General features: G+C 26.2%; 1 protein-coding gene and 3 long non-coding RNA genes across 15 annotated transcripts; 2 read left to right on the plus strand and 2 right to left on the minus strand.

Annotated features, from left to right (window-relative positions):
* Positions 1-8965: 8965 nt before the first annotated feature.
* On the minus strand, positions 8966-13750 carry LOC412299 (muscarinic acetylcholine receptor DM1). Its single transcript, XM_395760.7, has 5 exons — positions 12624-13750; positions 11219-11498; positions 10717-10843; positions 10318-10635; positions 8966-9610 (listed from the first exon to the last, which is right to left on the minus strand). The coding sequence occupies exons 1-5, from the start codon at positions 13084-13086 to the stop codon at positions 9086-9088; spliced, it is 1713 nt and encodes a 570-aa protein (XP_395760.4). The 5' UTR covers positions 13087-13750; the 3' UTR covers positions 8966-9085.
* On the plus strand, positions 9008-11578 carry LOC113218924. The gene is made up of 6 exons (XR_003305112.1): positions 9008-9308; positions 9459-9614; positions 10413-10625; positions 10747-10862; positions 10947-11166; positions 11256-11578. It is a non-coding gene; the product is annotated as an uncharacterized LOC113218924 (long non-coding RNA).
* Positions 12987-17763, plus strand: LOC107964882. Of its 4 annotated transcripts, XR_003305115.1 has the most exons (9): positions 14066-14206; positions 14271-14457; positions 14631-14859; positions 16034-16214; positions 16341-16553; positions 16791-16990; positions 17086-17102; positions 17201-17328; positions 17427-17763. It is a non-coding gene; the product is annotated as an uncharacterized LOC107964882 (long non-coding RNA). The 4 variants fall into 4 exon arrangements; XR_003305114.1 differs by adding an exon at positions 12987-13120 and having other exon boundaries at positions 14022-14206; positions 16791-17328; XR_003305113.1 differs by having other exon boundaries at positions 16791-17102.
* On the minus strand, positions 14006-25536 carry LOC113218923. 9 transcript variants are annotated; one of them, XR_003305109.1, is made up of 5 exons: positions 25185-25536; positions 24200-25101; positions 17839-18092; positions 14677-14820; positions 14006-14204 (listed from the first exon to the last, which is right to left on the minus strand). It is a non-coding gene; the product is annotated as an uncharacterized LOC113218923 (long non-coding RNA). The 9 variants fall into 9 exon arrangements; XR_003305106.1 differs by having other exon boundaries at positions 24200-24464; positions 24874-25401; XR_003305105.1 differs by having other exon boundaries at positions 24200-24383; positions 24874-25397.
* Positions 25537-27766: the final 2230 nt, after the last annotated feature.

The raw sequence follows: 27766 nt of genomic DNA on the forward strand, positions 1-27766 counted from the left end.
TATTCTAGATAGAAAGTAAATTAAAACATTAAATAGTAATATCCATTAACATCCAACTACTATTATGAAAATTAAATAGAAGAATAGAAGAAGTAAAGTAGTAAATTCTTAATTTTTTTTTATAATTATCACACTAAAAATAGAATAATATAAATTAATTAAAAAAAAATTACAAATGAAAAATTTCATTAAAAAAATGTTGGATTTCAATGGATTTAGATCTTTATTATCTCTTGATTGATAATAATTATCATGTTTTAATTAATAATAATTAATAATAATTAATTTGTTAAATATTAAAACGCGTATATACTTTGAAAGAGACAAGAAAAAACAAAAATTTATATCATATTGACTTGAACAAAGTTCAAAATCTCCAAAAATATATCTAATTAGCTTTAAAACATATAAACATTACAAATAGATTTTGTGACTGTGATATATGTCTTTACAATTAAAAATAGTGTACATTAAAATATGTTTGATTATGTTTTTCTTTAAAAAAAATTTTTAAAAATTATATGATGATAAATTAATTAAATAATTTTTTAAATAAATAATTATATTGTAAATATGTGCCATATTTTTAAAATATTTAATGTAGAAATATTTATTTGTAGAAATTTACATAGCATTTAAATATGACTTGAAAAGTATATACTCTTTTCTATATTATTATTATATACAATAGATTTCAATTTTTTTGTCGTTCCTAACGTTTGAAATATCAAGTAGTTTGTTGTTGTCTCCTTTTCTTCTATTAATTCTGTTATAATTCTTCTCTGTTCTTTTATAATTCTAAGGAATTATTTTATAATAAAATTAATACTAAATAGATTAACATTTGAACATAACCACCGATTTGTTTTCGATTGTTTAAAATTTTTAAAATCTAAATTCACAATGAAATTTTATATTTAAATCAATTTTAAGTTTGTTTTTTCATAATAGCAATTTTAATATATTTACAGTGAACAAATAATAATAATAATGTACAGTGAATTTGTGAAAAATGCTTTATAAATTCTTGTATTATTTTAGAAGATACTGTAGAAACTTTATTATGTTTATAATTAATACAAAAAAAAAAATAAAAAAATAAAAATTTAAATTGGGAATTATTTATCCAAAAAATAAAACTCTTATTCATTACAGATAGTATATTTTATCCAGGTTCTACTGGTATTATTACATACAATTTTTTCTATACGTTTTTTTCCAGTTACGTAACGTTTTTGTCACCTTATGTATTCTTTGTTAATATAAAACACGTATATAAACATAGATTGAGTATATTGGTGTTTACAGTAATGTATAGTTAAAAAAAGTCGCACACCATTTTTGTTATTTCAATATACGCTTATGTAAAGACATCATCATTTGAAACGAATGATACAATTTTTTTCTTTTTTTTTTTTCTTTTTTCGATTTACTTTGTGCTCTACTACGTATAAGTATTTTGCAGTGTTTTACAATATTTTTGTATCTAGACATGTGAAAAATTATATATTTCATGGCAATCATATGACAATTGAAAAAGTAAAAAGTTACGATAACCGTTACCTGTGTGTCCTCGAAGAAAGATAATAAAACGATTCAAGAAAATTGTTATACCAAACCTATGAAATATCTATGAAGAAATAGAAAAATTCATAAGTTAAATTCATAGTTAAAAAGAAATAAGAAAATTTTTATCGTTGAAATTTATCTCCATATATAGAATACAATTGTTTAAGTATATTTCCCATGGCGAGAGTAAAATACAAATGTTCTACAACACTACGTAATGTATATTGGCTACACAAAAGGTGCTCGGTAAGGTATGCATTATTATTTATTTTCCGGTAAAAGTATAATAAAATGAACAATCGTAAACTGTAATTAAAAAGTTCGATATTTGTTACACAGTTATTTTTATGAATCATTTTAACAGTCAAAATTTGAACACTTCCGCAGTTAATGCAATAAATATTTCTAGTGTAATTAACGATTATGAATCAGTTAAATGATTTCTTTATGATTTTTTAAAGATTTCGGATTTGATTTTTCAAAAATCTGATGAATCTCGTGAAATTTTTATGTTATTCGATTATATTTGTGTGATGATTAAGAACTTATAAGATCGATGTGAAATCTATTTGTCCGAACGGAAGATCGATGTACACAATTATAGATAAACGAGGGAGCACTTGAATACGCGTAAATACAGAACAGTTTGGACACCGCAGATTCGTCGAGAATATATATAATAATTCTTTCGTTAGAGACCCCAAAAATAATAATCGTTCAATGCAATGTAATCTTAGAATTAATTTGTACTAAAAAATGGATAAATATTCGAAAATTGAAATCTATTGAAATTTAATTCAAAATTCAAAGTTTTTTTTGTATTTACCAATATGAAAAAAATATAATATAATAGGTAATATGAATAATAGATAAAAGATTTGAAATTCAAAATAAATGTGTTGATTTTTGTGATATATCAAGAAAAATTCTTTTCAGTAGTGTATAAATGTAAATGTGTAAATATTTATGTCATTGTTTAATCATTTTTAGAGTTATCTAATATATATTATTTTTGATATCAATTGATGCTTCTTAGATTATAGTTACTAATTTTGGGGCTTCTAGCGAATGAATCATATTGTACAAATGTACATTTCCATTTATCGTGAACCAATGTAAAATTAAAAAATTGGCACACCTTACGGTACATCCTCTTCCATCATATATTATATATATTATGTATATGTATATATGTATATATGAATGTAAATTAATAATCATGTTTATGTGCGTAAGTTTTCTTATTTGGCAAATTTATTTTTTTTTTATTTTCGTGAGAAGTCTATTCAGGGTTATTGCGCAAAATTTGATACATTTTATTTGCTCAGCTGATAATGTCGTTGTTCTATATGTTTTCTTTTTACCGTTATTTTCTCGCCAAATGAATTTATAAAATTTCCATTTCCAACGCGTGGAAAAATTCATTAGTTTCTGTTTCATTTCTATTTTTTTTTTTTTTTTGAAAAAAATTTGTTGAATTAATATCATTGCATTTCTAAGGAAGAAATTTTCGATTTAAAATTTTATTATACAAATATAATCTATGAATAATAATTTTATAATTTAACAGAACATATAACAGAAAATACAAAATAATAAAATAATAATAAATTTTCATCGATGAATATAAATTTTTCATTATGGATAAATTGATAAAAAAATTTAGTTATTAATTAATTAACTGATTAATAAATTATGTTAAGAAAAATTAATCAATAATTGACTAATTTTTATTAATCTCTTAACGCTCATCTTATTTTAAAAATTTACTTTACGTTATGATATATGTGTATGTGTATGTATGTGTGCGCGCGCACGCGTGTATGTACGTGTGTATATATAATTGAAGCTATGATATTTTATATTACAAAATGTACATTATCTTTTAGATAAGAATGTACTTTTTATATACAATGATAATTTCTACAATTTTTATAATAATAAACTGTTATTTGTACTCTTATATACTTTTTAAACGAACAATGATCTTCTAATCTTCTTTCTTGTAATTTCTTCATCTTCTTGATAATTTTATGTTTCATTTTATCATTTCTATTGTTTTTATTATTATTATTTTTTATTATTTTAACCATTATTGTACTATTATGTATAATATTGAGCAAAATTTTATTTATATAAAAAATATCAAATGAAATTTTCTATTCTAACGAATAAATATCCAATCGAATAAGATTTTAGTCAAATATGATTTAATAGATAAACAAGTCGTTTTCGGAACGAAAATTAAAAAAAAATCTGTACATTTTATACGCACACTTTTAAAATTAATAAGCAGAAAAAAAAAAAAAAAAAGAAAAAAAATTGAAAAAAATAAATAAATGAATAAATGAAAAAAAAATTTATGAAATTTGAGCGTTAAAAGATTATAAATTTATTTAATATAATTTAGATAATTTAGATAGTGATAATTATCAAAATGTGTATCAGCGCTATGTCATGGTCATATAATGTACCTTACGCGTATTATAAGAAATAATTATAATTCTTAATATTTGTTCAAGAGAATAATACTTCCACACTTATAGTATATCATCAATACATAATTCTATTTACAGAGAAAAATGTTAAATGTTTCTCATCAGACTTTTTCTTCTTTTTCTTTCTCTACAAGCATCACTTTGCGCAATAATCCCTTCTCTTCACGAATTATGCGTTTGAACCGGCGACGTTTCGCCTTCATTTACATACATGGATTAGGAAAACTTCTCAGCGGTCGCGTCAGCGGAACGTATCGTATGGAAAACGATAGATTTGTACACACATCATGTTATTCACCCCGTTAGTTTATTTTTTTTCTTATGATTTTCTTAATGATTTTTTTTTAAATATCGAACATTGAATAGAAAAAAGCGAACGAGAGTAAAAGCGAAAAGAGTGCGCACGAGACAGAGACAGAGAGAGAGACAGACAGAGACAGAGACAGAGAGCAACAGAGAGACAGAGAGCAAACAGAGAGACAGAGAGCAAACAGAGACAGAGACAGAGAGGCAGAGCAGAGAGAGACAGACAGAACAGAGAGAGAGAGAGAGAGAGAGAGAGAGAGAGAGAGAGAGAGAGAGAGAGAGAGAGAGAGAGAGAGAGAGAGAGAGATGTATGTATGTATGTATGTATGTATGTGCATGTATGCTTTTTGTATACGTATTTACAAATATACACGCTAAGTGTACGAGATAAATAAAATGACACGTTAGATAATGTATAACAGGACGGAACGAAACATAAGGATGATGTTTTTTTTTTACAATTTATAAAGAATGAAAATTGTATCTACTTCAATAGCAATATTTAAGCTATTAAAGTGTGAATTTAGTTAAAAAAATTTTTTATGGTGCCTTAAATCATTTGTAAATTATAATTCTCATTGATTTTATATTTTAATTTAATTTTTTTCAGGAAATAATATTTCTTTCTAATATAATATAAATCATTTTGAACGAAGGAATTTAGAATTAGAATTCTTAATTTATGATATGAATATCCTTTTACACATTCATTTTGAGATACCGATAAATTAATACTTATAATAAAAAATTTAGATTAAGAAGATTATTAGAATTATAATTAAGAAGATTAGAGAAAATAATATTATAAGTGACTGTAATGAAAAATTAAAAAAAATATATTATATTTTATAAATAGTTTAAAATGAAAGATCATAACGCTTTAAAGCACTTGCGACACCTCTAAATTTTTATAGAAGCTATTTTTATCGTACAAAATTTGAAAAGGTTAAACGTAAATCTTTTTCATCGTTGAAAAATAATTTTTTTGTACCACCCTATTATATTGAATATTTATTAACATTCATTGCTCAAGAAAATTTTACGTCGTTCTTCGACATAAAATCTAAAATATCCATGATACGTTCTTTGAACAAACGCGACTGCTGGCAAGTTGACCATGTACTTAATTAATAAATGTGTGCTTTCCATCGTTTCATCGTTTGAATAGTTATACTTATATTTATTTCTGTGATAGGAAATAATTTTCCAATTCAAAAAAATGAAAAAATTTGGATTTTAATATAGATATAAACGGAAGAATCGGCTTTTCTCGAATAGACAATATTATTTTGTTAATTTTTTATAATAAATGAAATGTTACGTTTTTTTTAAATCTTAAAAAAAAATTCAATGATTCAATGATTAGATTAGAAGATTAAAGAATAAAGTAATTAAAATAAATTTAAAATTAGAATTGTAATTTTATTTTAATTTATTTATAACTTTTTATATTAATAATAAAATTAATTTAAATTTTATTAAACTTTATCAAAATATAATTGAATATAAAATGAAATAAAATAAAAAAATAAATTTTTAAAATAATGGATATTTTTAATGGATAAAAGTTTGCTTTTCTATAGTATAGGAAAGGAAGAATAATAGATTTTTAAAATAAATCTTTATACATTGATACATTGGTAAACATCATTTAATAATAAATGTCAAAAAAAATTATTTTAAAAAATTATAATAAAATATTATTTTAAGAAAATATTTTTTTATTATAATTTTGTAAATAAATTAATTATAATATATAGAAATAAATAAATTAAATAAAAAAAATTAAACAAATCTTATCAAATTTGTAAAATAAATATCAATCACGCATTGTATTATTTTTTAGAAAAAAAAACTTCCATTTTAATATTAGCAAAATTAAATTTTCTAGCAAAATTAAATTATTTGTAATTTGAAAAATTAATACAATTTTATCGCTGTGAAATTATTATAATTAAATAATCATTAGCATTGACTAATAAAAAAATGACTATTTCCTAGAATATGATAAAATATAATTAAAATGTAATATAAATAAAATAAATAAATATTAAAAATTTATTATTATTATTAATTAAAAATAACAGTCTTAAGAAGATCACGATTCACAAATTATAGGAATATAGGAAAATAGATTTTTAGGTTGTATATGTATTTTTCAAAAAGTTATTTTTTTCAAATCTGAATTAAAAATTTTTAAATATCAATTAAATATCGATTTGAAATTTTGTATAGGTGATATTAAGTATTTATTTTATAAATCGCTTGAAAAGCCGATTTGTATCATAAATACTTCTAAATAAATTTAATTAAAACCGAATAAAATTGTATATTCTTTGTTATTAAATTTCATTTAGAACGGCACAGTATCAATAATCCTCGGATAAATAATCGTTTATATTAAGATTTCATACAATTCGTTTCATTTTTTCCTATTATTCATAAAATGATACACGAGATATTTATCGATACGTGTATAAATTTTTATCTTTTTCATTAGATGCTTCATAAAGCAATAAAATTATTATAAAATTATAATATAATTTTTTTAAAATATATATATATATATATATATATATATATATATATATGTATATATGATATTCTACATAATAATAATAATAATATTAAAATTTAATTTATAATTATCATCATTATATTCTTCATTTTATATTCACAATGATTCGACATCTCAAATTAAAAGAAATTCATTTATCCGAGAAGTACTGTATACAAATTATATACAAAATTATGTAATGCCACTTTATAGAAAAAAATACATATTAAAAATTCTGTAAAATTTTATACTAAAAAAATGATAGAAAATTCTTAATTTCTTATTTATATATTATATATTTAATAGAAGTATACTTTTGAAAGAACACATTTATTAAGTTACCGCCCTATACTATTGATATCTTAAAGCTTCGTTTGGCACGTGTGATTAGAATGTTATTTTAATACGAAAGTGTTACAACGTTTCTTAATACGAAAGAATCGATGCAGCGCTTTTTTTTTTTTTTTGTTTTATTTTGTTGTCGTTATAGTTGAGTGACACATGTCTCTATGTATATTAGCGCTTGTTTGGTTCTCCATGACTAATTACACTTAAAACACTCATTTACAACTGAACTACTATTTAAAATGTACATCAAGTGCGTCGTGTTCCTCGAATAAAACGCACGAGAAATGCTTGTTTATTTTTCTTAGGATTCGAATAAGATTTCGTTTTTGTGCGGTATAGCTTTGTAGGAGGTTCGCGAAATTTAGTCAGTTTCTTATTAATATTATCTCTTTTTTTTTAATTTGAAAATTTTTGTTAAACGAAAATTTTCATTTTTTTTTCGTTATCTACATTAACAATTCTATACAACTGAAAACATTTTTAACAGTTTTAAAACTTTTAATAAATTTTGGACGACCAATTTGATTTTGATTTATTAATCGAAAATTAATATTTAGAATTATTTGATAAAAATTTGTTTGTTTAATATATTATTGTAAATGTCTCAACGCGATTAAATAGATATTTTTACACTTATGTTGTTTATAGAAACTGATTTCGTTTCACAAACTATAGAAAAAAAACTCGATTCGCGACAAGATGTCGATATCATTTATTTATCGTAACAATCGTCGCTAAAATCGAGTCACAAATTTGGCACTGTCGCGTATGTGCCGATTATTATTTATCCCTCTTTTGTCTTTTTTTTTTGTACGGTTCAGAAATATATTTATAAAGATTATTTTTCATGGCAGTATTCACGTTGCATTGCCTCAAATCTGGAAATCTGAGCTGTTTAATCGCGAACATTTAGTAATCCTTTTCCGATTTCCCACAATCTAAAATAAGAACACGCTTGCCTCTTCGCGTTTCGATATAATAAATGTTTTTAATTTCTTTAATCAATCATTCAACGATGTAATTGAAAATCATACTTTCTGGTTCTCTTAATTTTATAGATATCTAATAAAAATTAAATAGACAAATTTAGATAGGTAAATACTTTCTATATCATCACTCATTTTTTTCTAATTTGGATAAAACATAATTTCAAATTGAAAAACTCGTGAAGTTAATCGTGTTATGATTATAAAATACTGTATACAAAATGTGTCTTATTAAATTTATTAAATGGAATTATATAAACACCCTGTTTTTCCCTAATCTAACATCTATGAAACAAAATTTTTGAGTATAATGTTTTTAGCTGTTTTTCGATTTGTATAAATGTTATATTACAAATCATTTTATCATAATTTTTCGAAAGTTTATTCATCTTAAAAAAGATTCTTACGATATTTTCAAAACTACTATTCTCTTGTTACCCATATCTATAGAAATGAAATGAAAAGATTGAAAAATAATATTAGTGCTCACGTAATAAATTTTTAAATATAATAAAACTGAGAAATATAATTTTGTAATAAAATTATATAGTATTATTATAATTACAACAAATACGTACGTTTGATTTCCAATTAACAAAAGTAAGATATACATAATAATGTTGAGCGAAAGTGACGAAAATGTCACGTGAAATGTAAACATTTATTAGTATAGGTTATATTACAATTGAAAGCAACTCAGTTTCCCTATCATCGGCAAGCACGTTCGGAGGAATGATTAAAAAGGAGAAGAGAGAAAATGATAGAGAAAATAGTACGCCCATAAGCGTGCAGATGTCGCATGCTGGGCGTTTCTACTGATATCATCCTCTGTCAATCGCGGCTCTGTTTCTATTATGCCACTTGCACTTGAGAATCCTTACGTATGTTCGTCGGAATGCCGCATTGCACAAGGCGTAACACATTGGATTCACAGTACTATTGATATAACAAAGATAATAGAAAAAGTCCCAGAGCTCTTGCGGGATGTACCACGAGCAGGCTGTGATGGATTTAATTAGAACGAGAATATTGTACGGTGTCCAGGTGATGATAAATGCCAGCAAGATGGCTGACAAAGTTTTCGCGGCCTTTCGATCGGCCTTTTTTTCCTGCAATTTCTTTTTCTTCTTGTTCGTAGTTTTATTCGCGGCTGGCTTGCTCCCTAATGCTTTCGGAATGTTTTTTGTGTTTAAGGGAATCCTTATGTCCGGCATGTGAGATGGTCTCCTAGTGATCATCGAAGGACTCACTGTTTCGTCGTGATACATTTTTATACTTGGACCTTCCGAATATTTTCCCATACCACTGGTGTCTCTTGTTGGAAGTCGAATTAGAATCGTGTAAACCTAGGTGAAGTATTTTCATATATTAAACAATTATATCATATACAATCTGACACCTGATTCTATGATATTTCTATGGTATAAAAAATTTCAAAATTATATATCGAGGTAATTCAAAAAGATCAAACAAACTTATACTACTCTAATCTATTAAATAACTGGATCGATATATTACTGTATTATATTTGTTATGCCCCGAATAACAAGACTTTGATTCTTTCAGCTAGATATTATTTTTTAATTGTAAAAATTGTTATATAAATTAAATATTTTTATCAAATAAATATTTTTAAGTATTTTTTTTCTAAATAATATGTTCTCTTTGTTTTATATCTTGTGATTTCTTATTCAATTTTATGATAATTATGAAAACTATGAATAATGCAGAAATGTCTCCAATCAGCCAATATATTTGATCTATGCTTTAATTGTGTGAAATATTTTAAATGATTGATTAATTGAGTGACAGTAATGTTAAAGATAAATAAAACAAAAATATGAAAATAAGAATGAATAGAATAAAAATATATAAATAAAATAAAGATTTCTTGCAAAAATTGTTTCTGTAAATTTATATAAATTATATTCATTATACTTTTATCTTTGTTTTACTTTTACCTGTCAAGATATATAGCTTTTTTAGTTATTGTAACATGCAAGAACGTGCAATATATTATTTAGAATATATATATTTATAAGTCCAAACGTACAGAATCGCTAGAGATGCTTTTCGTTGATAGTTCGCCGGCTTTTCCAGATTTTTTATAATCGTGGTTATCAGCGATACTAATGGCTCTCTCAACAGTTAACGTGGTAGGATGAATTCCACTTAAAGAGGCAGATCGAGAGACCGTACCAGTAAGAGGGGTTTCCGCTGACAATGGCGTTATGGCTTCGTCATAACCGTGTGTAGCACGACTGCTCTCAGCTCCCTCGATATCCTCCTCTTCGTCATCGTCTTCGCGACCACTGTGCCACCACGCGATACACCACATCTTTAACCACATCCACGAAAATGGTCTGTGTTTCTGTAAATTTATACAAATTATATTCATTATACTTTTAACAAATATCTTTGTATAAAGTATTAAATAGTTTGAAACATTTACCGTTTTATATTGAGGATAATGTTTTTCTAGATAAGAGACTGCGATATGTGTCGCGTTCACGTCTTCGACTCCTGTGCTCGATTCGCTTCTAGGCCTCCTGCAGTCCTCCATGTCTAACGCTTCATCGCTAATTAATAAGGAAAGAAGTAATTAGATAGATTATCTATCTCTTTTCATTTTTTTGAATTATTATTTCATTATTGAATTATAACTCATTGTATTTGTTGCAGATTAATTAATTGTACATGTGTACAAATATAAATTTTAAAACAAGAATTAAAAAGAAGTAGATATTATTCATTGTTGGATTTCTTCTTTAGATCTAAAAATTTATTTGATTTATGCATTTGAAATAACAAGTAATAATGAATAACTTTAATGCATATTAATATCATAATATGATTCTGATAGCATGAATTGATAAAAACTATTGAAAACTATTTCGTCATCGTATGTCGAGATGTTATTAATTATATAATAGTAAAAAAATTAAGCAACCAACCTGGAATTACTCCTTTTACTGGCATCTTGTTTTCCAGCTTGCAAGTACGGAAGATCTTTTTGCCGCTTCTTGGTTTCCTTCCATATGCGCCAATAAAGAATGATCATCACAGTGACAGGCACATAAAATGCAGCAATTGCGGTACCGAATGTGATGTAATGATTTGTCTCGATGAATTGTATATAACATGCATTGATGGGTACCGTTCGTTGGCCCTCGATGTATGGCCAAGCATAGATCCAAGGTGGCCATAAAAGCAATGAAATTCCCCAGGCGCATGCTGAAACGTATTATTTGTTTATTTCTTCTTTGTTCAATATTCATGCTATTGTTCTAAAGTATTATTTAAATGAGAAGGAATTTTGGTCTATATATATATGTCAGTGGTTTGTCCTTCTTCTTAAAGATTATGAAGTATATCCTGAAAAATTATCGCTAATATTTTTATTTAACAATTTAAAATCTTTTTAAAAAATTTTTTTTATCTTAAAAGATTGGAGCATGCTGATTTAACATGCTTTTCATATCAAGATTAGCATGCTTTTCATAGTATAATATATTAAACAAAATAAAATAACATCAAACTTATTAAAATTGTTAGCTTTTTGTAATTGTAATTTTTGTAAGAATTATTTTCATTTCTTTTATATCATTACCGATGAAAGAAGGAATATTTTAAATATTTTTTCATTAAACTACATACTTTCTTGATTAGTTTCATCAAAATGGACATCCAATATCGGTTTAATACATTCTTTTGTAAGAAGCTTTTCCGTATAAGTATACATTATTGACTAGACAGAAGTAGGTTGATTCCTTTGTTTCTATTGATAGCGTAAAAAAGTTATATAAAAAAGATTTCATTTCTCGATATTATTAATATTGAAAACGGAGAAAAGTGTCTTCGAATAAACTACCACTAATATATAAGTTATAGATAAATTTGAAGAAAGTAACTCTTTTTTCTTTTTCTTATATTATACGTAATTAAATATATTTATTTTTATAAGGATAAAAATATATATTATAGTATATATATTGAAAATATATTATTATAAATATTAATTAAAAGATTTATAAAAACGATCTCGAATTTTGTAGTTTTTTAAACAAAAAATTAATATCGATTCGAGTTTTGAAGAATTTTTTTAATAATCGAGATCTTTGTTAAGAATTCTTACATCAAAGTGATGATAAGTCGATAATCGATCTATAGATCACAAAGAATTCGTTCTTTTACTTTGTTGATCTACAAAATTACCAGTACGTGTTGCCAGTTTTACGATATTTACCATAAAATATTAAAACTTCACAGTTTCTTCTGAAATTTCTATGGATAAGTAACTGTTTTTAGTGTTACCAATAGAACCACTTAATTCAGAGATATAACAGAAAATTAACTTACCGATCATAATGGCGGCCTTGGAAGTAGTTCTCTTGGCTCGATAGGTGAGAGGCCTCGTCACAGAGAAGTATCTATCGAAGCTGATAATAAGAAGATTCAATACTGATGCGTTACTTGCCAAATAATCTAACGCTAACCACGTATCGCAAATATGCGGTCCCAACGGCCAATAACCGAGCACAGTGTATACCGTGAAGAGAGGCATGGAAATTAGACCGATCGCGAAATCAGCAACTGCTAGGCTGAACAAGAAATAATTAGAGATCGTTTGTAACTGTTTGTCGATCTTAAACGAGATCATCACCATTATGTTACCGACAACGGTGGTCAGACTAAGGAAAAGGGCTATGATTACGATTAACACGCGTTCCCATATTCTGTACGAGTGTAATTCTCCGCCGCAATCGAGACCATTGCTCACGTTGTAACTCTCGTTTCCGAAATTGTCCGAAGTCACATTCATGTCTGAAGAGTTCGCTATTGCTGAAAAATATTTTGTGCGTACTTTCTTAATAATAATAAATAAATTAATCTTCTCCTTCTTTCTTTTCTCTTTCTCTTTCTTTTTTACTTATTTACGTACGTGTCTTTTGTCTATTTTGTCTAATCTTAAATACAAATTTGTCTCAATTTTCAGCTTTCGCTCATTTCTATCTCAAATACGTATTATCTCTATTCTCGTACGTTTCAAATTTTTTTTTCTTCGATTTTTAAAATTACTCTTCTCTCTTTCTTCCAAACGTACAACGTTTCGTTTTATTCATAGAAATCGTCTTCTTCTTTTTTTTTTTTTTTTCTTCTTTTCTATTTATTTAAATCCTTTGTTGTCCTACTTAAAACGATTTGTTTTACATATAAAATTTTCTTATTTATCATTTAATTTATTATTTAGAATTCTTTTAAGGTATCCCTTTTTCGCGTTTTTTTAAACCGCCTCTCGGTTTAATCCATCTCTCTATTCAGCTACTCATCTTTTTGCGCTCATCCTTTTAAACGTATTTCACATTTATTTTCGTATAGAAGCAATACTACTTCCATATTTTTTATTTTCTCATTTGTTTTTCTTTATTCACCGCTTTTGAGCTCTTTTTATGTTATTTTTAACAAAAAAAAAATATTTCTCCTTTTTCTATTTTCTTTCTTTTTACTTTCTCTCTCTCTCTCTCTCTCTCCCTCCCTCTCTCCCTCCTCTGTCTTTCTTCCTTCCTCTCTCCCTCCCCACTCTCTCTCTCTCTCTTTCTCTCTCTCTCTCCCCCCTCCCTCTCTCACTCTGTCTTTCCCTCCACCTGTTATCGTTTCTTTTCCGTGTGTATATGGAAATATTTCTCTGCTTGTATACGGTTTACATGTCACGTGTCCGGCCAGAACATTTTTCTACGAAATCCGTTCTCTCTGCAGGTCCTTCCTCGCACTTTTCGCATGCAAGCTAGCGAATGAAACACGCGCGTACACACGCACGTACGCATGTAAAACGACGGTTGAAAAAAACGGCTCCTCTGGACGCTTATTTCCAGTCTTTAAGGAACAGAGGGATGCGTCAACTGCATACCCTTTTCACTGATCTCGTTGATGGCGCGTGGTCTGTAAGTAGAAATTGATGATATCTCACTTTTTTATATAACCTTTTTTTTTTTTTTTTTTTTTCAGAAAGTTGGTGCAAATCTGTGAATATAACAAAACATGTATGTGTGCAGTGGATCGGTAAAAAAAAAAAAAAATATTCAAAGTGAAGTATTGAAATGTTAAACGATATAAAAGATATACTTAAAATCTTGATCTGAAGAATGATCTTGCATGAAAAATAAAAACATATTTTATTTTAGCGTGATTCAAGGTAAATATATTTGTTAAGCAATAAATTTTTAAGTAATTTTTTTTTTCTCTCTTAATTTTTCCTAAAATTGTTGCCTTCCTTCTGTTGCAAGATCCTCAATTATAAGTTATAAGTTATTCAAAATAAATTTTTAAGTTGAAATTATTTATTTATTTACGTTGTTATCCAAGTAGCATTTTTGGATAACGTAAATTAAATTAAGAAATTGATATTCATTACCGGCCATATGATCCATACCAGTATCCAGGCTGCCGTTGCCATCATCGATGCTAATATGCTCTGGGATGATCAAGCAAGCATACTCAAGCACGCCGCAATGTGTAGCCAAACAGAGAGAAATCATTTTGAGTACTTACGATGATTCTGTAAAAATAATCGATTAAGATAAAAATCATAAGAAAGGTAAAATCACCACATCTATCTATATACAATTGAATAATTTATGAGATATATTATAATGATATATAATTGTGCTAATAATTGTTCTACTATCGATGTGCAATTTATAAATCATTTTAAATAAAAATTTGCACAGAAAAGAAATAATATCGATACTGAAAACTATGCTTTAAAAAAATATTTACTTCAAAATAAATCAATTTTTTAATAGATAAATCTTCCTTGATAAACGAACGTCTTCAATCGTTCTCGATTATTGCATCGATATTTAATATCTGAATACTTTTATGAATACAAAGAGACAACGTAGCTCATGCGATGATCTTCAAACGAATCGAAGCGATTGTTTATCCGTTTCCCGGCAATGATAAATTTCCACGATATTCGTACCTGTACAACACAGGTTTATTATTAAGTGGCATGGTTGCACGTCGATAGCTTTGCATTAGTTCTCTCCTTATTCAAGCTATAAATAATTTTCCAATATTGTTTCATCCTCGCACGCGTAAGCGCCCATAAGCCACATTGAGCGATAGTTTTCTCTTCGTACACATTAAAAATATCATCTTGAGGAGGGAGGATCACAGCCTATGGGCTAATGGAAAACTGCTCTATAATAATATCTTTCGTGGCCTCGTTGCAACACACTTTTGCAGTACGAATGAATATTAAAGTGTGACGTTACTGGTCTTGTTATCAGCAATATTAATCACTATTTTTAAACAAAGTATTTGCCAATAAGGACAAGGTTACCTTGGTATAGATCAGAGAGGCGAATCTTAGAAATGGACAGTTGCATTATTTCTCCAATGGATGGGATGGATGAAATTAACGTTCCTTTGACCTTACATTTCGTTGATGAATATCGAAATATATACAGCTAACATTCTTGCATGCCCCATTATGTCTCCAGTGGCGACTCTATGAGATTGGTTGATAATTTGCTTCTCGTGATATCACATGATTTTATTAAAAATTACATTTTTATTTATGTATCTATATATATCTATATCTATATATATATAAATACATATATTATATATATATATATATATTTAATTTCATTGTATTTATTTAACAAAGAAGAGGTTATATTGAAGAGGTTATATTGAAGAGGTTATTGTGGTTATGTCCTGTTTGATTTCTATTTATTCTGTTTGTTGAATTTGTGTTTCAGGCAAAATGATTAGAAATAAGATAAAGAATAATTCAAGAGAAAAAAATCAAAATCATTTAAAAATTATAAACTATTCCATATATAAATAATTGCAAATAAAATTAACAATCCTTCTTAAATTTGTTTGGTGATTATAATAAGTTAGAATTCATATTTATAAAAATATAGCAAGTATGATTAAGTAAGTATTTTACAATATATCTTCTCATATATCTCTAAAATGTTTCTTATGAAATTCACAGTCTAATTTATTACTTTTCATCTCAGTTTAATCTTTTGCATATATTTTTTTTGGAATATATTTTAGAATCTAATGAAACCAATTGAAAGGACAGCAGAAAGTGTCTGTTTTAAGTGTGATTCTAGAAAAAAAGAGCCGATCTTGGTGACGTTTTCCTTGAATACGATTCTACGAACCACTCTTTGGTACGTCTGTTGGCAGTGAGCCGAATGAGACGCGCAACTGTCCCGAACAATTCAACTTCTGATCTTAACTTTGTAGAATTCACTCCATTAAATTGTAAGTCTAAGTAGTTACAAATGCAATTTAAAGAGATAAGCGTTCAACCTGTTACTGTATCTTAGTATTTGGAAATTGGTGTGCAGAAATTTTAATTTGAAATTTTTCCTTTTCCATATCTCTCGTATTTCTCACACATTTTTATCGAAAATATTTTTATCGTAATTAAATTCCATTTAATTCCTCAATGTTATCTTTATCGATACCTTTCAACGTTTCGTTACGTTTTCTTTACAGAAATTTTATTGCTCGGATGTGAAGTAATCGTGGAACGAGCCAAGTCGATCGATCCTTTTTTTGCACTATTTGCTGGAATTTTGTTGGGAAATTGAAACACGTGTTTGTATTTTTCTTTTATTATTTTTTTTAATTTCAAAATTGAATTTAAAAGATACAGATGTTCAAAAAAATATTAATTTCGAAATGACCAATCGTAGGTAAAGTAGATATATGTATATTCTCTGCAACAGTCTAATTTAATTTTTCAAATTGTTTTAATAAAATTTGCTTTTTCACACAATTCCCGCGTAAGCTTATCAGTTCAGTCAGGTAACTATATTAATTTCTTAGGTAGTCTAATTAGCTGTTCAGATAACTTTATTAAGTACTCATACAGCTACCATAAATTTATTAACCATGTACTTTAGATAGAGCTCCCTGTTCCAATAGTTCGATGTATCGGCACGAATACTCATATTGGATTGCACTCATATTCGCAAGATTTTTCTATCATTTTTTAATAATACGTTATACATTGTACGATATTAGAGATCCCGTAAGTAGATAAATGGCAGTTTATCGATAATTCTTTCAATTTTATTTAAATAAAACGCGATTTAACTCAATCATATCGATTCCTATTTTGAATGACAGCTGACTGCGTTACGTTGTTAACGATGTATAATGCCTCGACAAGATTGTCCATTGTTTCTTCGAAACAATGCCGATCGTACAATCTACTGGAAATCCGTCAAAACTTCTGCATTCATGCAATATTACACGAACACGATAATATTTATATTTAAAAGCGCACAAATAACGTTTCACAAAAAAAATAAAGGAAATTCTCGCGCTGAATCTTAACCAATGTCATGGATCTACATTAAAATGTAAAATGAATGCGTTATAATTAAAGTCTTATTGTATACAAGTTCCTAACCTATAAACATAAAGTACGAAGATACGAGAGCGGAGAAGAAAAGGGAGAAAGGAAAGAAGAAAAATTTGTTTTCCGCATCTAAAAAAGGCGAATAATGAAAAATATCTCCAGTATTATCCTACTTACTTTTCGCTGATGCGTGCTCCCCGGTGCTCATTGTTGCTTAACGACAACATGTCACATTTCTCATTACACCGCGGTTAATAAAAGTCCCATCACCAGTCACCGGCATCTTGGCCCTCGTGAACATGATGACGGGCAGAGAATTCTATTTTTCATCGATCGAATCTTGTACGAAGTTGCATTCTTCCTCGAAGGATATCACACGGGATATATCACAGTCGATGGTACATTTCAGCCGGTGTGTTGTGGACCGATTACTGCACATAAAAGAATCACTTGTAAATAAATGGTTAAAACTATGCCGGTGCTATGAAACAGAGATTGCTATTACAACATCACAAGAACATTCAAAGTTACTCAAATTTTGTTTCAATCATGTTTGCATTATCGTCGTGACGAAGAAATGATCCAACCATCTATAACCATCTATAACCAAATGGATAAAACGTGTAAATACATATTTTCTTAATTAATATATAATAAATATTGTTTGGTATCTTAAATTGCCAAACATGATCATTTCCATGCGCAAACAATCTCGTTATATAGTGTTATTATGATAATAATGATTAAGTAGTAACGATCCCTATGTAACATTAGTGAGGTTAACAATCTATTTGCTGATTTGTCGTGGTTATCAGCCTGCGTACAAGTTGCCAACCGTGTATGGCGAAAACTTTGAATTCTAATTAGGACTCACAAGTCCCGGAGTTTCTTGGTACTGTTTCAATAGTAATTGATGTATTACCGAGCCACAAAAGCTACAAAAGGAGATTGGCGAGCCAGTTTGCCAAATTGCAACCGTGTATTCGTTATAACGAATTTCTCTTAATATATATTTGCACATAAGATAAATGATCAAATTGAACAATTTCCATATTTTGTTTTCTTTCGTTATCTCAAATTATATGTTTACATATAACTTTGTATAAAATTCACTATGTTATGTTTAAAAAAAAACAAAATAGAAATGATTTTGAAATTTGTAAAAGAAAAACTTTAAACCAAAAAAGATTATTGACATGTTATTATCATTATTGTCACCGCTCTTTCTATAGAACAATATTTTTGTAAACAACTGTTATTTCATATTTCTAAAAATAACAGAGATATTTATGTGACCCCATTTAATTACTACTTTTCACATACAAGGTATTTATCTCAAACATTGTAATATTTTCGTTATTCTTTTAACATTGTCATTTGATTCATGATGATAAATACCGTGATTCAAGATCTTCTTGCATAAAATCATTTTTCTTCAATTTTTTAAAGCTCAATGATTCTATTATTGTAACAATATTTTTATTATCGTATTATTTTATCAGACAATTAAATAATCATATTTGATGTTATTAAAAATTCAGACATATAATGGTATATTTTTTTTTATATTTTTATTATTTTATTAGAATTTATACGAAAACGAATATTTTATGTCGTCATAAAATATTTTTCATACAATAATTCTTTTTTAGAGCTTTACGTAATTATTTTTTTTTAAAAATTAAAAAATCATTAGATCGATTTCTGCCTAATTCCATTCGAAAATATATCCAGTTAAATTTCAATCTTTGCCGCTCATTACAATTCGAAATTATCCTTTCCAAGTTCTTACATCGGTATAAACTATCGTAAGAAAGAACATCAACCGTTCTGCGAGTGTTCTTTATTCTATGTAATTAAATCGACATTAACATCATTAAACTAGCGCTGGAGGCGTAGTACGTAGTGCGTATAAGAGTACCAATTAAGCACGTACATTTTGACACTTGTTATGAAATGTACGAGCAAAAAACAAGATATTAGTACCAAAAATTAAATACATATCGCTATAGTCGTTTTTTATAATTCGCTCGTAATTCCATGTATCAAGTTAAACATTCACTCGTAATTTATTTTAAAAAAATCCTCTTTCAAGTATATTCTTTATATATTCTTTCCATTTGACGTATTCTTCTATAGATATGATCTATCTTTTTTAACGCTGTCATTATTTTTCTCGAAGTAACTTAACCTAACCTAACTATCTAATCTAAATTAATTGGATTGTAATTTAACTTAAATTTAAATTAAACAGATACTTTTTGATTTTATGATGCATAATTTATTTTATTATTATTATTTATGAGGAGTAACAATAAAATTTGCAAATATATCGTGCTAAAAATATTAAAAAAATACTACAAACTTTATTAGTGAATGCTATTGTGATCATTTTTAAAATAGTTTCATAGAATTTTTTTTATTATTTTTGATGTTATTACTGCTATCAAAATATCTTCTTTTCAATATTTCTTTTATCTTTAAAAACAAGAAAATATTACATATATAGAAAAAGAACTTTTCAACTTTTCATAGTTATTCTATATTAACTAAAAGATAAAAGATATTTTGATGCCATTAATCATCAGTATGAGTAATGAAAGTTGTGACTCCTATTTCTTATAAAAAACAGTTTTCCAAAATTGACATGAAAATAGCATTGATTTATAGATTCGTACTTCGAAAATGATCACAACGATATTCGACAAGAAGATATTAATTTTGACACTAATTCCATTATTTACTTTAAAGAAACACGCAATTTTTCAGATATTTACATACTATAAGAGAAAATTATATTTTCATAGCCGACTTGAAACTGTTCAGAACTCTACACTTTTCTTACTTTTAGTCATAGAACAAGTTAGTAAAGTTTAACCTGCAAAACACTTTGTATAGAGGTATTGGTTAAACAGTTCGGTATAATATGATAATGGAGAGAAAATAGGAAAAGTACTATAAAGATTAACGTAGACAGCATCGAACGTATACAGTAAATACTCTGTGATTCTAGCACATTCTTACTGATCACGTGACAATGAAATGTTAGATATATTTCTATCTCTACGTTTTGAATTATATCGAGGAATAAATGTATCCACTTTTGATGCATAAAAATTTTTATTATACAATACAGTACAATATAACAACAAGGTAATTAAAAATCACTTCGATAAAATGATATAATAAAATAACTGTGAAAATTTCACGATTTGATTGAAACATAAGTATAATTTAAATCTCGATTTTTAGATATTTTCAGATAAGAAATAAATAAAATATTATATTTACAGAGTACTCTTGTAAGAAATATGCTATATATATGTAATATTAAAAAACGTTTGAACATTGGCTATTTCTGTTAAACGATGTTTTACTTGGAAAAGAATGGAAATTGCGTGACGCTCAATTTTTTTAATCGATGAAGCAAAAGATTAATCCTTTCCTAATCCACTCGTATTATACGACTATCGTATGTGTAATACATCGAATTTTATCCATTTGTTTACTGAACATTTTTAAATGACCCATGATTAATATACATGCCTCGTTCAATGTCTATTTAAACAAAAATTAAATAATTATACGATGAAGCTATTTCAATTCGAGGAACACGATTTAATCTTTTAATCTTGATTGGAAATTTTTAAACTTGAATCACAGTTACAATTAATAACCGCATTTTTTTTTCTCGAAGAATTTTACAATGTTTGAAAAAAGCTTGCGAGTATTTCAACGAATATTGAATTAATTAACTGGTACTACAGAAGTGTTGAAGTCTTTTTATTTTGTCTGTTTAGCAGTGAAAAAATATTCGAGGTGAATTAATTATTGCAGAGCAATAGTTAAAATTCGAATGTAATAAAATATTATATTACATGAAGTAACAATTAAACAGATGAGTTATTTTTCTTATTTAATGTGGAAAAATGATAATAGTGGATGGAAAATATAATAATTAAAATGAATAATTAGAAAAATAATATTTGACATATCTGAAAATGTCGTCTTTTCCATTTCGTTGAAGACTAAAAGGACAAATACTAAATCTAGAACTCAGGAAACTTCAAGAAACTCGTAGTTTGAATTACGGATTCTTTAAACACTTGAATAATTCTTTTTTTTTTTTTTTTCTTTTAGATTTCAATTATCAAAGTTTTATGATATCTTAGCTGGGATAATAACGGTCTTCATTACGAATTATTACTTTTAGTTTTATGTTCATTTGTTCTCAATCTTATCATCAATCTTCTCCAGTAAAAAAGAGAATTATATATGGAAAAATCTTTTATAATGGTTTTTATGTAATCATTCTATACATTTTATAATATTTCAGATTTTAATGAAAAAATTTCAACTATATATATATATATATAAAATCATATGAATTTTTTTACAGCCTGATACATAATTGATAAAGATTTTATTTCTTATCTTATCCTATCATTATGAACAATTAATGTATATATTCTGTAATAGTTAAATTATTGTATTTCTCTAAAAATTTGGAAAAATCATAAACCAACAAATGATCATGAAGAGAGATCTAAATATTAATTTTCAATTAACATTTTGTATATACGTTTTTTAAAATTACATTTTGTATCATAAAACCAATAACCACTACATTTTGTATCAATAAACCAAATCTAACACTTTCATATATAGAAATTTATATATAATTATTATATGTAAAAGTATCATAGAATCATGCAAAGTAATTATTTAATTGCACAAAGAGAAAACTGTGTTTAAAAAATATAACAAGATAAAAATTAAGAGTAAGAAAAATAAAAGAAGCAAATTCATAGGAATTTTAGGAATTAAAAATATTAATCTCTTCTAAACGATATTATTATGTTGTTGATATATTTAAAATGCAAGTAAACACAAGGTACATTAATAGTATTTTTTTATTGTATTGATGTATTTTTAGTCAAAAAATTTTCAACTAGTACACGTATAATTCAAGTTTCCTGCAGTTTGCAGTAGTTTGTATTTATGTGAATAATTTTAACATAAATTACTATTCAAAAGTTTGGAATCACATCTGTTATTTATGTTTTATAAAAGAAAACAAAATAATATAGTTTTCTATTTTTGTCTTTGTTAAATTTATTACAGATTTCTTTTACTATATTACTATTCTTTTTTATTTATAAATAAGTGATATCAAACTTTTGACTGTATATATGATGTATTTATATTTATATTTTTTATTAATCAACGATTTTTGATATCTTTGATATTTGTTCAAAATTTATTTGCGAAAAAATATAAATTTATTTAAAAATATTTGGAATAATTAATGTTTAAATAAATATTTGAATAAACAATATTGATTATATAAAATTATATTTAACAATGTGAAGGCGTGTAAAAATATTAATTATAAAAATTTATGTGATTATATGATATATAAATATATGATAAAAATAAAAATAAAGTAAAAAATAAATAGATAATTGGTTTTATTGAAAACAAATTAATTAAGTGACATTAAAAATAATTCTATTTTTATTATAACAATATACACGATTAATAAATATCATTGCATTAAAGTATAAATGTTAAAAAATAAATTAATTACTTGTAAAAATTTATAATTTATATTACGAAAAAAGTAATTACATAAAAGTTTATAAATACACAAGATATTAATTCATAAATATATAAAATATTTTTAATATAAATTAAATTCATAAGTTTGTAATAATTGTATTCGCTGGAAATATTGATGATTATATTCATTAATGAATGTAATAATAAATTTCCATAAATAAAATAAATTTAAAAAACGTGTCGATATATATATAAAAACTTGATTTAAAGCGTACACCTGTGATGGATGGAAGCAATAGATCTAGAAAACAATATAAGAATAATAAAAAAAAAGACAGTAAAAAGGGAATATTAATATGTGCGTTACAAAAAAATCTTTTAATATCTTTAAAAAGAAATAGAAAATAATATGAATAAAGTTTATAATAAAAATGACATGGTAAATACATAAATTGCATATTATTCGATATAGATATATAATATATATATTTTATTTAAAAAAAATTGATACGATACTTGAAAATACACAACTTATAAATATATGTAAAGTTGGATATTAATTGAAGTATATAATAAAATATGTAATAAAAATATGTCAGTTGAATCAACGAATAGATATAATTTATTTATTAATATAAATTTTAAGAAAGTAATATCATTGTAATTGAAAAGTTGAACAAGAAGATAATTTAAGAAAAATATTATGAAATATTATTAAGAATAATACCAATAGAGAGAGTGGCGCCATCAACGATACTAATGGCGATGAAAATATCAACAACAAAAATATTAACCCCTAATGATTACTATGTCAAACTTAATAAAAACAGTAGTGTAGCTAATATTAAAATAAATAAAAAGGCTTAAATATTTTAACCCTACATTTACCATTCAACGAATTACACCATAAACTATATAAATATTAATAACACCATCAAAATATAGTCATTACAACAATTTGTCGAACACTTTTTACCTTCTTTAGCGTGTTCACACATAACAGTTAGCCACTTGGACAAAATTCATTAACTTCTTAATTATAGAATACACCTTTGATTTTGTTCTTTTTTTCTGTTCATCATGTTACGTTTTATTTAATATTTAAAAGTTTTTTATCAATTAATTAACGGAACAAAAAGTATTAAAATGTAGAATAATCACTGGTTTCGATGTTAGAATTTTGATGAAGAACCGTTAGGCGTGGTAAGAAGCCCGATGACACAGGTTGGAAAAAAACATAACTTAATTTGAGTGGCGAAAATAAAAAAGAGGAATTGACGAATTTTTAATTGTATCTTGAAGAGTTAGAACATATCAAAAACAATTTGTTACAAAATGAAATTGAATTTGACAAGAAATAAAAAAAACGGTGAAATATAAAAAAAATTTAATATCTCGATCGATAAAAACTGAACGAATTGTTTATCGACTGAGAACGACTACTTTTTAAGAAAAACATCGCAACGAAAGCTCGAGCAATCGTGCAATATTTATAAAAATCAAAAGAAGGAACAATTATGAATATATTGAGAATTCGTCAATATAGGTTACATCGTGTCAACCAAATGGAAAACACCGAAAAAAAATTTCACTGACACAATAAACTCGAGGGCGAGACCGAAAATTCACAAAACGATTGCGTTTCCTTACGTCGAATTCACACATAATTTAAATCACTGATATCCAGCATCGGTGTAGAAAGGCGGGACGATCTATACGAGAAATCTCGCGTGCATCGATACACAAAACTATATTTCGGACTGATTATCGAGAGCACCAAAGGATCCGATGATATTTAGCAAGTACCACCACCCTTTTTTTTCCACCGATCATCAACGGCACATTCTCTTCGTTATTTTGATTCACTCGAGCCCGAACCTAAACCCGAGGGAGATAGACAACACAACAAGCAGGCACACAGATCAAGAGAGGACAGACCGCGTGTATGTTATATAATGTACCCGCGTACGTGTAGATGCGTGAGAAAGAGTAAGTGAGCGAATAAGTGAGAAAGAGAGAGATAGAGAAAGAGAGCGAGAGAGAGCGCGCAAAAGAGAGAGAGAAAGCCAGAGCAAGAGAGAAAGATAGAGAGTGGGGAGGAAAAAGAGAGAAAGAGACAGAATGAGCAACCAAGTGGGGGTAATGGATAGAGAGAGAGAGAGAGAGAGAGAGAGAGAGAGAGAGAGAATAAGTGAGGCGGAGAGAGAAAGAGAGAGAGAGAACTAGAAAGAGAGAGAGAGAGGAGTAGAGTGAGGGAGAGAGGAGGACGCAAAGACGACGATGATTGCACGAGGGATGCGTCCGCGACGGAAGTACGAGGCACACTAAGGGCGTGGGCAATCGGAGCAAGGTCGGTATGGAGTTCTGAGGGGAGGACCCACATTGATTTTGATTTTCGAAGCGCGCGCATGAGTCTCCGTGTTCAGCTTTGCCCATTCATACGTATGGGACATTGGTCCTTAGTAAGTAGTATTCACTCGATCGTTCCACATTCGACATCTACCTTTTCTTTTCCTTCTTCTTTCCTTTTTACCAACAGATTTTCTTTTGACCGATTAACGAACACATGCTGCGCACTTAATCTCTGTCACGTGAAATCAATTTTTGATTCGTTACGGGCTCAAATCCTAGCTTTGATACATCTGTGAATCTTGTTGAGAAAAATATCGAAAAGATAAAAAGCATAGAATTTAATTTTTGAATTTATTTTTTCAATATATTGAACTCAATCATGAAAAAAAAGTTTTTTTATGAAGGTACATATTTAAAATTATCTATGAAAGATAATTCATAGATTTTTCCGATATAATTTTTATATAAAAGTGTAAAATTATATTTATATGAATATAAAAAATATATAAAACATTTATTTTGAAAACATTAATTATTTATATATTTTGATTTATATTTTGTTTATGTTATTATCATATCATGTATTAAAATTGTGTTAAAAAAGTCATTAAAAAATTTATTTATAATTACTATTTTACTTTTTTCAAATTAGAATATTAATATTTCTTTTTTTTTTCATTCTCAAATAAAATTCTAATTATATTAAATTGAATAATTATAATATTGATAATTATTTTATATAATTCTACTCCTTGTTAATTGACAGAGATTTAACATACTTATATTTAACTTGTTGTTATCTTTAATTATGTCATTAATTTGTCGAAATTTTTGCAAAACAATAGAATACTTTGAAATAGACATTGTACTTCACTACTGAAACCATGAATGGTGATAAGAGGTACGAAAGCGTTATTCACTCGAAGAATACTTATGTATAAGAGATATTACGAAGCACACAAGGAATATCACGAGAACAATTGCAAGAATTACTAAGAATTACTGCGTTGAAACTTTATAAAATAGTAATCAAGAACAGAGGGAATGGATACTTTGAAAAAGATTGTCTGAACTGCGCAGGACAGTTATTACGTGTAAATTAATTATACAAAACGAAACGTGTTTTTTAGTTTCATAGTAGTACTAATAGAATAATACGATTTTTTTTTGATAAATAATAATTTTTAATAAATCACTATTTTTTCGAATTTAATATTTTTGTTTTTAATTTTCAAAAAAGAATTTTTCTTCCATTATTTTTTTTTATATTAAAATATCAATTTTTTTTACATATATCTATCTTTTTTTATTGTTCAAAATATAATTGAATTTTGTATTGATTAATTATTAATTATTTAGTGTTGAAAAAATAGTGTTGAAATTTAATATAATCAAGAATTTGAGAAAGTAATAAAATTTAAAAATTTAATAAATATATTATTTAATATTAAATCTTATATTATTTAAACATTAAATTTTTTAAATTTATATAAACAAATAAAATAAAGATATAGTAATAAAGACATAAAAAAATCATGTGAACACATCATGAAGTCTAAAAAAAATAATATTTATACTCATGCAGTACTTATTTCAACAGGTGATTCGATAATTACAAATCGATATATTATTATTGTACAAATGCATCCCAAATCAGTAATATATGAATATTGGAAACTGAAAGCAGAAAAAAGTGATATAATTTTTTTTAGTTTTTAAAAAAAAATATACAAATGAATCATGGCATACGAATTTTATTATATTTATGATAAAAAATTGCATTATGAATTTAATTGTTCTACACTTTTACCATTCTTTTTACACATTTTTAGCATGCACTGTATAATAAATTCATATAAAAAAATCTTATAAATTTGATTTTCTCTCATTGTTATTTTAATAATTGTCAAAATTCATGTGAATGGAAGGATATTTGATGTATATATTATATACAAAAATTTATTTTGTATTTTTATAATCTTTTATATTATTTTTTTATATTTTATTATAGCAATATAATAAATTCTTTTTGGAAACAGCTATTAAATATGTTTAGAATATATAGCATCAAAAAAATATTTTCACATAATAAATGTAATTAATTTTAATTTAATATTTTTAATTATAAATGTAATTATTTATATATGCAAATATTTAATATAAATATAATATAATATAATATATTTTAATA

The sequence above is a fragment of the Apis mellifera genome, linkage group LG8 (assembly GCF_003254395.2).
Source record: "Apis mellifera strain DH4 linkage group LG8, Amel_HAv3.1, whole genome shotgun sequence".
NCBI lineage: Eukaryota > Metazoa > Arthropoda > Insecta > Hymenoptera > Apidae > Apis > Apis mellifera.